The sequence below is a fragment of the Vanessa cardui genome, chromosome 9, assembly GCF_905220365.1.
Source record: "Vanessa cardui chromosome 9, ilVanCard2.1, whole genome shotgun sequence".
NCBI lineage: Eukaryota > Metazoa > Arthropoda > Insecta > Lepidoptera > Nymphalidae > Vanessa > Vanessa cardui.
In genome coordinates this window covers 407,729-424,911 of record NC_061131.1, presented here as the reverse complement: position 1 = coordinate 424,911, position 17,183 = coordinate 407,729, and the positions used below count along the sequence as shown (strand labels likewise).

Sequence of the window (17,183 nt, the reverse complement as noted above, 5' to 3'; positions counted from 1 at the left end):
TAATTGAATTTAACTAATATGACTGTGTTTTTTAGATGTTGAAAAGAGTTACTACTGAGTTTCTTGTCGGTTCTACTTGGTATAATGTTCTTTCCGAACCGGTGGTAGCTTCACTTAATTGATAAATGACGATTCAAAAGTTCTTGTAAAAGCCTACTTGAATAAAGTTTATAGTAGTTTTAAGTTTAAGTTCATATTTACAGGGCGAAAGCTCTTTGCAGGGAGTTTACCTTATTCTTTAACATCAATTTATTTGCTGAAGAAGATCGCACGCAAGCCGCGTACAGGACGATATGCTCTATAATCGCCATGTAGACGGTTCTGACAATATTTTCATTGATTCTCTATGACACCTCTGCTTCTGCTAGTTGTTTGAAAATTTCTGACGCCTTTTTTAACGCACAGGGAGCGGCCAAATGTACGCTGAAGGTGAGTTTGGGGTCTATTATGAGACCCACCATTTCCGTGATGACAGCGCGGAATTCTTCTCTGCGATGGTTTTCGGAGTAGCTGCCCCACCAATGGCTCTAAGCATTCTCGTTTCCTGCCCCTTGGAAATCTTTGGTTGGGAACTTTTGAGTGGCTGTCCTAATTTGGGTTAGGTAGGGGTGCAAGTCATGGTCTCCCTCGAAATAGCCTGATATTAAATCTAGCCTAACATGGCCCCTCTACATGAATACTTCCGTAGTATTTTCTGTAACGATCTGAGGATCATAGATGACTTCAAACCTGTCACCAAAAACGCCTAAAGCGGCTTTGACGGGCTTTTGGCGGTTCAAAGTGCACTGGATAATTTTCGTACCAGGGTAGTATTTCATCTCATCTGTCCGTCCTGTATAGGGTTCTTGGACAAGTGCGACGCTAACCCTTTTTTCCTGAGACGTTTTTATTATTTCGGCTGTGGCTAATTTTGAGCGTTGCTGGTTGTCTTTTTTACCGCTATTTCGTTGGAACTTTGAGGTGCGATCGGTCTGTTAATTTCAATGGAGCCTAGCCTTTAATAAAATTCTGAGCGCTTTGACTCACTGAAAAAATACTATAAGTTGCCACCATTTAAGGCAGAAGAGTACGCTCATTTCTAGAAGGTTCCCAAGGCGAAAGCTAGTTCCAGAGTGGTTGTGCGAGGCAGGAAAAGTGTTTAAAGTCGCGCTGTTATCGATTTTCGGATATCTAAGTGCGGGTGAAACTTCGAATTTCGTCGAGAGGTCCGAAGGTAAAATTCAGTCGGGATTAAGTAATAGTGGAAAATTTCTTAGAAGGTGCAGAGTGATCCAAAACTTTAACCCAAAGCCAAAGGATCGAACAGATCAGAAAGAGCTCGATCTTTGATAATTTGAATTGCTCTGCATTGGATACGGTCAAATCGAAGAAAGCTAATATTGGGGATACCTGCCAAGAGGTAAGAGCAGTACTTCTAGTGAGACCAAATTTTGTCTTGTTTAGTCTTCCGGACGAAACACTTTACGCCCATTTTATGTAAGACGGTGATATTTTCCGGGCGGTCCAAACACAACCGAAAGGCACTATATGTATATCGTGGCACTACTACTTAAAGTGGATGGAATAGCTTACTTACTTTTTTTAAATTTCAAAGATAATTCTATGAATTCTTTGTCATTATCATATATAAAATATAATTTGTTTCTACAGAGGCTTTTTAAGTATTAAACAACAATTTCTTGGAAGGAGAGAAACTTCCATTAGTACATAGTATTATAAGCTGTTTTAAACATTTCATAAATATAAATAAGAATATTACCTTAGAACGTAATCTTGGAAATCGAAATCTGTCTCCACGACGGACGTACTTCTTTCTTCTTCTTCACCTTCTTCTGTTCAGAACAAAAACATAAAACAACGTGAAGAACCATTTGTAATTAAACATTAGCCAAATTCATTAATCTTGGAAGATAAATAATCCCATGATATATCTCAAAGAATTAGTTTTAGTAAATTTCATGATTTTTAAAATAACGTCAGAAATGACGACCTCCAGGTCGAGTGATGTGTACACCGGTTTTCATGGGTACGCCACTCTGAGGTCTCGGGTTCGATTCCCGGCCGAGTCGATGTAGATTACCATTAGTTTTCTATATTGTCTTGGGTCTGGGTGTTTGTGGTACCGTCGTTACTTCTGATTTCCATAACACAAGTGCTTCAGCTACTTACATTGGGATCAGAGTAATGTATGTGATGTTGTCTCATATTTATTTATATTTAAATATCCTGTGAAAAACCCCACAGATTGCGAACGAAGTTCCGTTGTAGATCCACCAACTGAACGAATAGAATGATCTAGCAACCTTCACTTTTTGGACTTTGCTCAGTCGGACAATCTATTTCTAAGGTAACGAACACACGTCAAGTAATTTTCACATGCCCCTGAGCTTCTTTTCTAATATTTCTCACGCGTTTATTCAAACATTTTATATCTCCAAAAATACTGATCCAAATATCACGATCTTAACGGTTATTTGTTCACAGAAAAATATTCTTAATTTATTAAATATTATTATTCTTTTGTAAGGGTCATATCATGTGCCAAACAAAAATAAACTAGTCATTAATTGCTTTTATTAAATTCAATTTATCTCTTTCAACATTTAAAAATACGTCTTGTTAGCCAACTACAACTATAAAAGTAAAGTAGTTAAGATGCACGCGTTCTAACCACTGGGCCATCTCAGCTCACCTATATACATATGTATGTAATATATCCACAGGCGAGGTGGCCGTACTTAGGACGCATGCATTACAATCGCTGATTGCGGGTTCAACCCAGGCAAACACCGCTGAATACTCATGTGGTTAATTGCTGTCTATAATTCATCATGTGTTCGGCGGTGAAGACAACATCGTGAGGAAACCTGCATGTGTCTAATTTCATAGAAAGTCTGCCACATGCGTATTCCACCAACCCGCATTAGAATAGCGTGTTGGAATTTTGGAATTTGGAAAATGTTCCAAACCTTCTCCTAAAAGGGAGCGGAAGCCTTAGCTTAGTAGTAGAAAATACATAGGCGGTTGTTGTCGCTGTTATGAAATATGTCCTGACTGGAAGTTAACAGGTAACCAACTAATGAACCCAGTAACTTAACATACAATTCAAACTTGTAACACGTATATGATTTTTTGTTGTAACGTTAAAGTTTCGAAGGTAAAACTGTTACTTGTAATTAGTACGTACACATGTTAACGATTCGTAATAATATTGAAGTAATTTTATATAAGTAGTAAAATTTAATCTAGTGCGAGCGTCGTCTAACGAGCGCGGCGGGCCTGCGATGCTTTAATGCGGAATTATCCGGATGCGATGAATTTCCAGGATTCCCGGTTTCATTTCTTTTTGTTCTAATTATAAACTCATAATTTAATCGTCTTTTTATATTACTGTATCGCCATTTGTACGAGTCTTTTCTTTTTCAACGAAAGTTTATTAAGCTCGAAGAAAAATATATTTTACGGTCGAATTTTAGTGCGACGTTAATTTAATATTTTCAGCGTAAGTAGTTAAGTTTTAACGATTTAATTTTTTAATATATTATAGTTTACTGATCTTCAAGATTTTGAAGTTATGGATGACTAGCTTCGGTCGCGGCTTCATTTGCTCGCTTTGGTTGTCAAGTGCTAGGCAAAACAGTAGCCTATGTCCTACTTAGGAGTACAAATTTGCTTTGTCCCTAATTTTATCAAATTCGGTTTGGTAGTGGAAGAGCGACAGACATATAGACAGACCGAGTTACTTTCACATTTAGCATACTAGTATAGATAATCTAAAGTATAGATGACCAAAAAGAAGCAAATGGGCATTGGAAAGAATTAGCGTTAAATAGAGGAAAACAGAGATTTATTTACATTGATTTAAGACCTTTTTGTTTAGAACACTGGTATGTCCTTTCTCAGGCTCTAGACTATTTGTGTACCAAATTTCATTAAAATCCGATCCAGTAGTTTTAGCATGAAAGCGAGACAGACCGACAGACAGAGTTACTTAAACATTTATAATATTAATAAAGATTTTAAGATGGATTGACACTTGACTGTATTTACACTTGATAGTAAAAGTTGAGGCATAGTTACTCAACAGCAGCCTGTAAATTACCACTACTGGGCTAAAGGCCTCCTCACCCTTTGAGAAGAAGGTTTGGAACATAGTCCACCACGCTGTTCCAATGCGGGTTGGTGGAATATACATGTGGCAGAATTTGTATGAAATTTGTCACATGCAGGTTTCCTCACGATGTTTTCCTTCACCGCTGAGCACGAGATGAATTATAAAGACAAATTAAGCACATGAATCAGCGGTGCTTTCCTGGGTTTGAACCCGCAATCATCGGCTAAGATGCACGCGTTCTAACCACTGGGCGATCTCGACTCTCGACTCGATAGTTACTCAGAAGACACCTATTCAGGTTTGTTGTGAAGATCATCGAATCATATTGATTTGGTTACACAGACAACGGAACAGCTATCCATTACTCGTTTGTTCAAAACCCGATATTAACGCATCATGTGAATAAATTGAACGTCTATGACATACGGGGGGGGGGGGGATTGACAGGCTTCATTTTCATTATTCTCTTTTAACAGCTTATAAATGCAGAAAGGATTCTTATAGGAAAATTTGGAGCTGCAAATTTGCGTCAATGTTTCGAGTTTTTGTAGCTTAGCTGAATTAATTAATGTATTTTAACTCGTGTCCGCGTTCTCACCGCGAGGAAACCTACGCTGAAGAGAAAAATGATGATTCGATAGATAGACTGTAGTAATACATCTTACGCCGATGTCTATGGTCTCTGGTGTCAATTTCCCAAAAAATGGAAAATTCACCGGACTACATCCGGGATATTTTTCCGAACCGGTGGTATAAAAATATTTTTTAGTGGATTTTTTCTGTAACTTGTACTGTCTGTAATGTGTACTTACCATCATCTTCATACTCCGAATTCTCTTGCACCTCTTCCTCATTGATGGTTGTATCTGAAATATTAATCTCATGAAATCATCATCATCATCATCATCTCATGAAATATCTATTCGTAAATATTTACCCTAAAATAAAATATTGGGTTGTTGGAACTATGTATGTATATTTCGTATTAAATATTAGTTGTGGCCCGCGACTTCGCTAGCGTTTTAGGAGGTTGGCTGTCATATGTTTGGCAAAAAAATAGTCTGTGTCCTTCTTAGACATCAAGTTTGCTTCATAACAAATTTCCTCAAGTTACCTTCTTATGTTTGGTCGTAAAAAGAACGATAGACAGACAGATAGACAGAAATACTTTCACATTTATAATATTAAGTATAGAAGTATAGATTCACTGATATCATTATTGTTCGGACATTGTTAGTATTTAATTACGTTCTGAGCTGAAAAATAAAAGCAAAGGACAACGCGACGCGCCTGATCACTATTGACTTACTGGGACTTATGTTTAATACTTTTATAATGCCGCCCAGTACGCTTCTTAAAATATTATTTTCCTCCAATTAGTTTTAATATGTTTTTTTAAAACATATATTTTTATAGTAAGAATTTGTATGTATGTAATGACACAAATACGTGAAATGCAATGCAATAGACATGTGTCAATAATGTCCGATGCGATGTTATTATATAATTTTTGAATAAACTTTATATTTGAATCCCTACTTTACTACTATTAATCTTTCGAACGCTTTAAAGTTACCATGTAAATAAAGTAATAATGTAAGAATATTTGCAGATACGATCTGATGGACTGTAAAATCTTACAGTAATGCGATTGAGTCTGTAATCCGGAACTTCACTTGTACCGATTTTGACAAAACTTTATTGGTTGATAGCTGATATAAGGACTAACTTAAGCTTAATAGTTACTTTTATTCTTTAATTATATATCAAATTATCGCATGTTTAAAAAGTCATTGGCACAGCTAATACAAAAACATATAACACACCACACACCATATTACGTACGGCACTGTCTATGAACGAAGGTGCTTACTTACCATTGGCTCATTACCTATTATATAAAATAAAAAAGTAAACATTGTAGATAATTTATTATAAGTTCCGTCGAAACAAGGTGCGGTATATAATGTGCACTCACCCACTTCGACGCCCAAGTCCGTGTTATAAATGGTTTCCAGCATGTCGAGTTCCTCGTCTTCCGTTACACCGGTGACGCCGAATATTCCCTCCTCGGGCCACACTTCCCTGAATAATTACATATCTTTCATCATCATCATCATCATCAGCCCGTTTTTGTCCACTGCTGGACATAGGCAAGTAAGTAAAGTAAGTAAGTATTCTTTATTGTACACCAAAGAATAAATAAATTATACAGTAATTGCAAAAAAAAAAAAGAAAAAAAAGTAACAGCCTGTAAATTTCCCACTGCTGGGCTAAAGGCCTCCTCTCCCTTTGAGGAGAAGGTTTGGAACATATTCCACAACGCTGTTCCAATGCGGGTTGGTGGAATACACATGTGGCAGAATTTCTATGAAATTTGTCAGATGCAGGTTTCCTCACGATGTTTTCCTTCACCGTTGAGCACGAGATGAATTATAAAGACAAATTAAGCACATGAATCAGCGGTGCTCGCCTGGGTTTGAACCCGCAATCACGGTTAAGATGCACGCGTTCTAACCACTGGGCTATCTCTATCTATTTATTAGGCTGCAATTACGATTAATCAAAATATACTTCACTCGAGTAGACTTTTACAAGCACTTTTGAATCTTCAACTATACTAATTTTGCCACCTTTTTTGAAGTTTTCTATTAAGTAATCTACATTACATTGTACATATTTCTGAATTTTATCCAACGCATATTTATACATTTATTATGGCTGTCAATGAGAACGTGATGAATTATGGTCATTTTCAGTTCGTAAGTGGCTCAGTAATTATGGCTTGTTTTTAAATACAACTAATCCAATGACTTATGTTATGAAGGTTTTTGGTATAATAGAACACAATGTAATTATAATACGCAGTGATTATAATTTGTAATAGCTTGTTTTATAAGACATATGACTCACCTGGCGGCTCGCAGCGTGCCGACAGCGTCTTCATACTTGTGATCGCGCATCAATTTCTGAATCTTCTTCATGCAATCCTCCCTAAGAAAAAAATATATATTTGAAAATATATAAAAGGGACAAAGGGATCTGTTTTTAATTTGAATTTTGTTTTTTACAAAAATCTTAAATATTAATGAGAGCCGTTTTCCCATTGACTATGGGACGATAGCTGTACATAAAAAAAATTGTTGCCAATATATCGTTTATGGTCTCATTTTAAAGAGTTCCAGTACAGAAAATTAAAAAAATAGTCTTGTTTGCAATTTACTAAATTGTTACAATTTAACAAAGATTCAATTTTAGAGAGAGACACGAAAGTCCTAAAAATGTTTTGCTAGCTAGTGTGTATTTATTGTATAAAAGTTTTCTAACACTAAAAACATTTTTGTCAATCTTTTAACATCAACGTTACATAAAAACTTTTTCTTTCGCAAGTGTATAAAATACTAACTCAAACTAGAATGGTATTCACAATACGTACAATACACAATAACTTCAGTTCAAAATAAAATTTACTTCAGTAAGATCTTATGAGAACTTTTAAATCTTCATTTTTAAATCGTACTAAAGGTAAAGCCACCATTCGGAAAGTAGATTCTACTAAAAAAAAGAAAAGTATCCCGAAGAACCGACAAGAATAGGAAACATCGGTCAAGTTTTATAAATTTACAAAGCTTTTACGCTTCAATCCCATAGTCGAAATTCAGCGTCTAGACTAGACAGGCAAAGAGCTAAGAGCCGCTTTTAAGCGTAATAAATTTAAGCACGTTTTATACAAAATCTCTTAAGCATCCCGGCTATTTACTTTGACGCCAGAACTTTGATGAACTCAAAAAGCTCCAATGATAAGGAGCAGTTGAACGGATTGAGTATACAACGACAACAACGGCCTGTAAATTTCCCACTGCTCGATTGAGGCTCCATTTTGAGGAAAGGTTTTGGAACATATTCCACCACGCTGTCCCAATGCGGTTCGGTGAAATACAAATGTCGCAGAAATTCTATGAAATTCCACATGCAAATCCTCACGATGTTTTCGAGCAGGAGATGAATTTATAAATACAAATTTGAATCCGCAATCATCGGTTAAGATGCACGCGTTCTAACCACTGGGCCATCTCGGTTTGATTATGACATTAATATTATTATTACGTTTACAATGCCTATGAAGCGACTCCTAAAAATGTATGTTCGATATGTTATATGTATGTTAACTTCATAAACGCTGGTTTTCAATCGCAATCATATTTTTTATTAGAGTCCTCACGTCAAGAGAGTGTTCTCTACATCGAAATGCGGGCGAAATATCTTCGACAACGAAGACTATTCCTATAGATGAACAATGTGAATAGAGGTTAGTGTATTTGGTGATTGCCTAGATCAACGATATGGAGAAGAACGATAGAGATCAACGCCATTATGTTAGTATTAGCCTAAATTTAAGAAGTTAGAAATGTTATCAGACCCATTCATCGTAAAGATATACATTCCTCTACCCAATCTACGGTTGGGTAGTAATTAAACTCCCAGTATTGAAGATGTCCGTGGGCGGTAGTAGTCACTATCCATAAGATGGTTGTAGGTTCGGTTAGTGGACAATATATGTCTAAAGTCATTAGCTATGGAGAAACCCTAGTGCAGGCAATATCAAAATGATTACCATAGTCGTACAAATTTGATCATTAGGATGACTTATTTATTATAGTATCTATACAACTTTTCAAACTCAAAGTAAACGAAATATTAAGTTGGTAACATAGCATCGCTAAAAGTAAAATTTATTGAACAAAACTCTTTCAACTAACTGAGGTTGGCAGGCTCGGAGCCAAGAGATATTAATATCTCAAACAGCGTCTTAGCCACTAAAGGATAAAACAAGAGATGAATATTCTTTGTAAATATAAGAATTAATGGTTTATCTTATATTCCTTTTATATGTATTTTTCCAATAGCGACGAATATATGTTTTGTCGTTGTTAACCTGGGGCGGTTTTTGACCTATTAAATGAGATTACTAGTTGTCTTTCTTCTAGGACGTTGTAAGGAAATACGTCTTACATCGTCACGTTTTTGACACATTTGCTGTTGAAACACTTGGCCCTTGGAGTAGCGGTGCAAAAAGCATCATCCATAGTATATGACAGGACCAGTTCGATATTAGTCCAGCGGATCGGAATTGCGATTCAAAAGGGAAATCCTGCTAGCGTTCTTGCCACCATTCCACGCGGTCAAGATTTATACCGCAAATATTTTTAATTCATATTTGTATATGTTCAATCATTTAATGTTTTTAATTCTTATGTTAATAAATACGTCTTACTGAATTTGAGACAAATAACTGTTCGATGATTGTTTTTGGGCGCAATTTTACCACACGTGTCTCCGACGTCTCCCATCATTGCTGAGCATAAGATGAATTATTAACACAAATAAGTAAGTGGAACTTCAATGATGCTTGGGTTTCTAGACAATTTGATAATGAAATATATATCGTTTTAATATCATTAACTGTTTTATTTAAAACTTGGTTCTCGCTGTTAGATTTGTCACGAATTAAATTAAGTTTAGATTGAATACCAAAAATGTTTTCCATATGTTAAAATAGTTTAAAATTTTTCGCGACTCTAAACTGAATACAATTTAAACTTCACAAAAATATTTTAACGGTGTCTGAATTTACTGCGCGTCAAAATAAATTCAATCAGCTAATGGCACATCCATTGCATTTTCTTAATGAAATTGAATGTAGATTCGTCTTTCGTATTTTAAACTTCGGAGGGAATTCAGCATACTTTTTGTTTGCACAAGCGATACGTTGAACGATGAAACTTTACTCGATTTATTAGATTTTTAGTCAAATGGAGATTTTAATGGACGCGAAATAATATTTCGGCTCGCATTGTTCGGGGCAGTCACGACCGACAACAATCGACTGAAAAATGCATACCTATATTTATCTAGATGGGAATATATGAAATACATTTTTATGGAAGGCTTTGTCAATGTCTTTTGTCAAAATAGCAGCTTTGCCTGTGGTCTCACACAATCTATACTAATGTTATAAAAGTGTCTCTCTGGCGCTGTTTCACTTCCAAACTGCTGAACTGAATGATGAATGATGATGAAATTTGGTATGGAGCAAATTTGATCTCCAAGGAAGGACAAAGGCTACTTTTTTAACCAACACCTTAAAAGAAGCCGCGGGCGGTTACTAGTCGTCTATAATTCCAGACGTCAGTACTGTATTCTATAGGTCTATAAATGTTGGTACAGTATAAAATAAGTATGATATACTTCTTAGGGCCAGTATGTACGTGCGGATATGACAACTCGCCTGAAGTGGGACATTACACAGGAAGTCATCCTTGCCTGTCGAGATAATACAATGCACAAACGTGTTAGCAAAGATAAGTTTAATGTTCTCATAATCCAATAGGACGGCAAATGCGATACCACTAGAGTTCTGGCGTCGGATCAACGGATTTATAAGGTTTACGACGCGGGGGGTGTCAACACTATTAACTCCCTAACTCCAGGTCGCAGGTTGCGCGACATTTCTAGATAAAAACCTCAATAACTTGTATTTACCCGAATTTTTATGTATGAGGTATCTACTTCACCTACCCTTCGCCTAGCTAGGCGGGCGGACAAATGCGATACGATCAGATGGGATGGTAAATCGTTATCACGATAGGAATTGGCGCTGTAAGAAATACACACCATTCCTAACATCATCAATGCGTCGCTGAATTTGGAATTTTTGGATATCAGATGGCTGACGAGCAAATGGGCCACCTGATGGTAAGTAGGCCACACTGCCCATAGACAATGTCGTTATAAGAAATATTAATCATTCCTTATATCACCAATACGCACCGACCTTGGGAACTAAGATGTTACGTTCCTGTACTGTGTACCCTTCAAACTGAAACACAATAATATTGGGTTCTGTTGTTTGGCGGTAAAATATCTGAGGAAAGGGTGGTACCTACCCAGACGGGCTTGTAAAAAGCCCTACCACGAAACGAATCGTAACAGAACATTAGAATAGGTAGAATAATCAAGTAGGTGGTACATTCTACCGTCAAGTGCGGTATGTGAACAAAGGTCACCTGGATCGGTTAAAAATAGCAAGGAAACGAGTTAAGTCGTGTCTTTTTTTTTATAAACATGAGACAACATCACATACATTACTCTGATCCCAATGTAAGTAGCTAAAGCACTTGATTTATGGAAAATTAAAAGTAACAAAGGTACCACAAACACCCAGACCCAAGACAACATAGAAAACTAATGGTAATCTACATCGACTCGGCCGGAAATCGAACCCGGGACCTCAGAGTGGTGTACCCATGATAACCGGTGTACACACCACTCGACCACGGAGGTCGTCGTCTATTATAATCAATCAATCAATCAATCAAAATAAACTTTATTCAAGTAGGCTTTTATAAGCACTTTTGAATCGTCATTTTACAATTAAGTGAAGCTACCACCGGTTCGGAAAGTAGATTCTACCGAGAAGAACCTGCAAGAAGCTCAGTAGTTACTCTTTTTTAACATTTAAAAAATACAACGTCATGTTAATTAAATACAATTACTTCAATTAATGTATCCTGCTTGGAAGTCAACAGGTATTATATATATTACATGTGTGTGTATGGAGACAGGCGGTTCTGAGGTCGCCGTTAATTGCTGGCGCGCACCGAGCGTGGCACAGGGATCGTTACTTGTGCATGTAATTATACTGCTTCACTTATTCTTGTATCCGAAACTAAGTACTGTCAGCTTCGTTGCTTCCCTATACAATACTATGGTGAGTACGTACTTGAATCCAAATTCGACATAGTCTAAGTTATTTTAAACGGTGTGCGTTTAAATAAAGTATTTTATTGATACCATTAATTGTTATATGTATAGTGTTTCGATGTTTCAACAACTACAACAGTCTGTAAATTACCCACGGCTGAGCTAACGCCTTTTGAGAAGGTTTTCGATCAAATTCGACCAAGCAAACCAATGAGAGTTGGTAAATTCACATGTGGCAGAATTTCGTTGAAATTAGACTTAGGTTCAGATGGTACAATTGATGTATACATAAGCTTACTTTTGTTGATCTATGGGCGTGTCGGAAGCTGCGTCGAATGGCGGCGGGTACTCTTCCACTCCCGCCCTGAGGACGGCGGCCACTTGAGGCCGGACTTCCTCCCATTGCGCTGTCTCAACTCGTTTGGGTTTGGGAGCACGAGGTTTTTGTTCTGTAAACAATACCATATATCATACATGTGGTTCAGCGTACGATAGAACAATTCCAACCGACAAAGGGGTCTTCCTTGGGTTCTAAACACTCACACCACAGAAAGAAAACATTAAAATTGCTGGCTAGATATTGTCATAAGGTTATCTTGGTGGTAAGACTGCTTGCCAGTGCGTATGATTTGGTGCCCACTCATCAAGTATTCTACGGCCAATACCACACTACTTAGTAATTGCGTAGTCCGGATGCGTTAGCCAGTGTAATTACAGCGATAAGGGACATAATGTTAGTTCCCAAGGCTAGTTCTGTAGGCTTATTATAAATAATGAAGTACATTACCACCACAATCAAAATATACCTTATTCAAGTTAGCTCTCACAGGGATGTTTATGCGTAATTTTACAAGATTATCCTCGATTTTCTGAAACGCTGATCAAAGCTAGATTAACTAATTTGTGTTCGATATGATTGGGCATTAGCAATGGCGGTGGATGACGCAATATGCGACCAATGAGCGATCAGTATTTAAGTTCGATAAACGTTATAAACTGAACGTAGGTATACATTAAATTTCTTAAGCTACCATAACTAAATACTAATAATAAAATAAGAAATGCATTGTTCAACTCTGAATTAATTATAAGTGTTTTGATCACCTTTATTAAAATTTATCATTATCATACATCACATGAATCTAGTAACGTCATCTAAAGACATCAGTAAATATTCAAATCGATTGCAAATATAATCTGTAGTGTAACTGTAACTTTATTCCGAATAGTTTGCCGTTTCACACCAAAAAAGCAAGTTGTCTTTTAGTATATAATAACCTCGTCTAGAATTTACCAGCATGTAAAGTTAAACTAAGTTTACACTTATGGCCGATTCTCATCATGTCATCTCATCATTCCTTTTTCGTCGCCCGTGAGTTAGGACACATTATAAATGAGCTTATAACATTCACTTCCACTTTCTTTCTAATCATTAAGTTATATAGACTTTAAGCGAATCAATGCCAAAAAAATTCAAATTATAAATACGTAATAAATATACTAGAAGAAATTTAAATAATTTCTATTTAAGCCGAACATGTTTCTACTTAATTCGTAATTACATGAAGCGGAAAATGTTCAACTCATTAAGAAACTTAAGAGGTAAGAAAATTAGCAATTTAATATAAAAGTTCGTTAGGAGTAATGTAAAGTCGCGCTCTTAACGAGTCCTCTTCAAGCATTCCGACTGCCGACTGCGTGTGTGGAAACTTCATATTTGAAGTGTTGAACTGCACACGTTTAACATTTCAGAAATGTAAATATTGCCAAATAAAAAGCTACAAGCACGTTAAATGTTTTCTATAATAAGTATCATTATCATCAGTACATAGTATAAAACAAAATCGCTTACGGTTGTCTGTCGTTATGTATGCTTAGATCTTTGAAATTACGCAACGGATTCTGATGTTTTTTTTTATAGATAGAATGATTCAAGAGGAAGTTTTTTGTATGTAGCAGTTTCTACTGTGATGTCATAGCATCAAGAAGCCGGGGCAGATAGCTAGTAAATTATAAATTAATTAATCTGAAATTTACGTTTTTCTTTCAGGCGGCTACAAACAACGGACTTAAGTTTGTGCAGGGGGATTGTTTGTAGACGGCAGAGTGGTATATTTCTATACCATATACATGAATCAACGTATCTAACATTGATTCATGAGGAAGATTTATATGTATAATACATACACAGTATAGTACAGAAACACTGATAATTTTAGAAGATTTTAAGTGATGTCTTAATTTTTTTGCGCTTTAACTTATTAAACTTAGCTTGCACCCGTGCGCAGCCGGGCGGGTCGCAAGTACTATTACAAAATTATATAACTAACTCGAAAATTATATCGATCATCTCACTAGACCAAAGAGTCACTGATTCTGGTGGCTAGTTGTATGGTTAAGACAAATACAAAAACACGTGCGTTTTGGGATGTCCAATAGAAGTGATAAATTAAACTAACATGAGTTGAACTATATAATATTCAAATTGAAATTTAAAGTCACTGACGCCGTAACGCGTTACGTAACGAAACAGTTTATCTTTATAAGACGTTATTATTTTAACATCTTTTACTTTGATGTGACGCGAGATCATTGTTCGAGATCTTGAATAAGTTAATAATCTATGATATTCAATAATGATACGCGAAAATTTAATATGTTGGCAAAGTTATTACCGAAACTTTGGACATTAAATTAAAATGAATATAAGTTGATGTTATAATTGTTATCATATTATAACGCATACAGCAAAGCTAATCAGCAACTCGCATAGAATACGGTAATCTAAAGTATTTTTATTTGTAGTTGTTCGATTATAATAGGCGACACAGCACACACATATGCCAGAACATGGTGAAAACCGAGAATATAAAAAAATCTAGTAAAATAAATAAATAAAAGTATTCCCTGGCTAACATATAACGTTTAAACAAATATCAAATAGTTGATATTTTTAGCTGAATGTGTATTCGCTTTGATAATATCAATTAACAATTTACTTCGGTGCAGCAAACGTATTTATTGTCGCATGAGAATCGTTTGACGCTTTGAGCAACGAGCACGTTCGGTGCTTTGACGGGCGACATTTTATTAATTTTATATTTACACGAGACGTGCGAAATTAAACCTTATGAACTGGAAATAAGGTCACGATTGCGAGATCACGTGCGCGTTAGTTCGGTGGAGTTTTTGATCTAGGCGCGAAAGTAAAACGTCAAGGGCGTATTGATGTGACTTGGAACATGTTTAATTACATTCAATTGCTGGTTCACTTGAGTCGGGAGTATTTTAACGTTATGTAATTATCGCTTGAATGATATCGTGTCTCGCTTAAACGTGACCCACGCGTACTAACAGCTATAGCTTAGTATAAATAAAAATTTTAACAAAAAGAAAAACCGACTTCAAACAAAACACAATTTTAAAACAAATGAATATGCACGAAAAAGTAATAAAAATAATTGCGTATTCAACATATTTTTTAGAGTCTTCCTAAGTTAAATGAAATGAAAAATGTTAGACTACTTAAAAGTCGATTAACGATTATATCATGTAGTTATAGTTATTGGTATATTTGGAGCCGGTGTCAGCCACGGTGCCCTTGCCCCAACAATCAAAACAAAGAAGCGATACGAGCCCCTTGATTGATCCAGTATATTATTGTGTAAAAGGTAATTTGTAAAAAACATATTTGTTAAAGTATTCTCGTATTGTTTTTTGATAGATATACTGTAGGGTTTTATTGGCTGACACCGACTCCAAATATAGCAATAATTATAACTACATGATATAATCGTTAATCGACTTTTAAGTAGTCTAACATTTTTCATTTCATTTAACTTAGGAAGACTCTAAAAAATATGTTGAATACGCAATTATTTTTATTACTTTTTCGTGCATATTCATTTGTTTTAAAATTGTGTTTTGTTTGAAGTCGGTTTTTCTTTTTGTTAAAATTTTTATTTATTTTTTGATTTTTAGTGAATCTGATGTTGACTAACTAATTTTTTTTAATATGGATAGATTAAGCGTTCCGTTTATATGAGTCAGAAACTACTTCGAGGACAATTTCAAAGGAAACTTGCGAATAAAGCAAAAATAGACTTTCGAAAATGCGGATTTAATATGTCACGCGGCGTAAACTACAAGGATCCCTCGAAAGAGCTGTAATCGAACTCAGCAAAAAAAACTTTGAAAAAGACCAACTATATTTCGTACATCATATGACATCACATCACATACACAAAATTTGATTGAAGATAGTAAGAAATTCTGCCCCATATCGCACCCTAACTGCGAGCCGTATAGGAGTTCCATCACTACATAGTATAAAACAAAGTCACTTTCTCTGTCTCTTTATCTTTAAATCTACGCAACGGATTTTGATGCGGTTTTTTTTAAAAGATAGTGTGATTCAAGGGGAAGGTTTGTGTATATAATACATGAACAATATAGTAAAGAAACACTGATAATTTTAGAAGTTTGCGATGTGATGTCGTAAATAAACAAATTCTGTGGTATATTTAGTATCAGTATTGCACCCGTGCGAAGCCGGGGTGGGTAGCTAGTTGATTATAATATTCGACTATGATAATTACATAAACATAACCACATTACGGAAGGTGACTCAAATATCCAAATAACCTATAAATAAAAGATTCGACTGAGTATCGCTAACGTGCTCCTCAGAATTGTTCCGTTCTCTTCCGTTCCGTTACTTTGTCATGGATCCTGTGCTCAGAACCGTACCAAAATTTCACCAAATTACCCTTGAAGTATATATTATATAATAAAAAAAGAATTATCAAAATTGGTTAACGTGATTTTCAGTTATTCACCTATTTGTCGCGCATATACATAATGCAAATTTAAGACTTATGTCGTTTTCATATGGATACCATCATCGGAAAAAAATTAAAAAAAAATGAACCCCCAGTGGAAGCACTAGCTTTCAAACAAAAAAAAAATTATCAAAATCGGTCCACCCAGTGAAAAGTTATGAGGTAACAAACATAAAAAAAAAAAAAAAAAAAAATACAGACGAATTGATAACCTCCTCCTTTTTGAAGTCGGTTGAAAAGCTTGTAACGAGATATTTATATGTTGTTGTGACTAGCATAGTATTTTCGTTACATTCAGTGTGAAATCTTAACGATAGTAAAGAAGTTTACAGTTAGTTCACAATACAACCGAAATGATTACCAAATATTTATCTCAAATCGGTGAAAAAATACACAAGGACATCCTTTAATCGTACACCCGACAAGAACACCACGCTTGGAGTGCGGTCGACGCAACGCCTGCC

At 35.7% G+C, this 17,183-nt stretch overlaps 1 protein-coding gene across 1 annotated transcript in view; it reads right to left on the bottom strand.

Annotated features, from left to right (window-relative positions):
• Nucleotides 1–17,183, bottom strand: part of LOC124532349 (protein timeless homolog) — a 53,947-nt gene that overhangs the window by 16,287 nt on the left and 20,477 nt on the right. The window contains exons 9-13 of the mRNA XM_047107233.1: nucleotides 12,177–12,327; nucleotides 7,028–7,108; nucleotides 6,093–6,199; nucleotides 4,927–4,980; nucleotides 1,760–1,826 (exon numbers count right to left, since the gene is read on the bottom strand). Coding sequence (XP_046963189.1) covers nucleotides 1,760–1,826; nucleotides 4,927–4,980; nucleotides 6,093–6,199; nucleotides 7,028–7,108; nucleotides 12,177–12,327 — 460 coding nt within the window. The remainder of the gene's footprint in view (nucleotides 1–1,759; nucleotides 1,827–4,926; nucleotides 4,981–6,092; nucleotides 6,200–7,027; nucleotides 7,109–12,176; nucleotides 12,328–17,183) is intronic.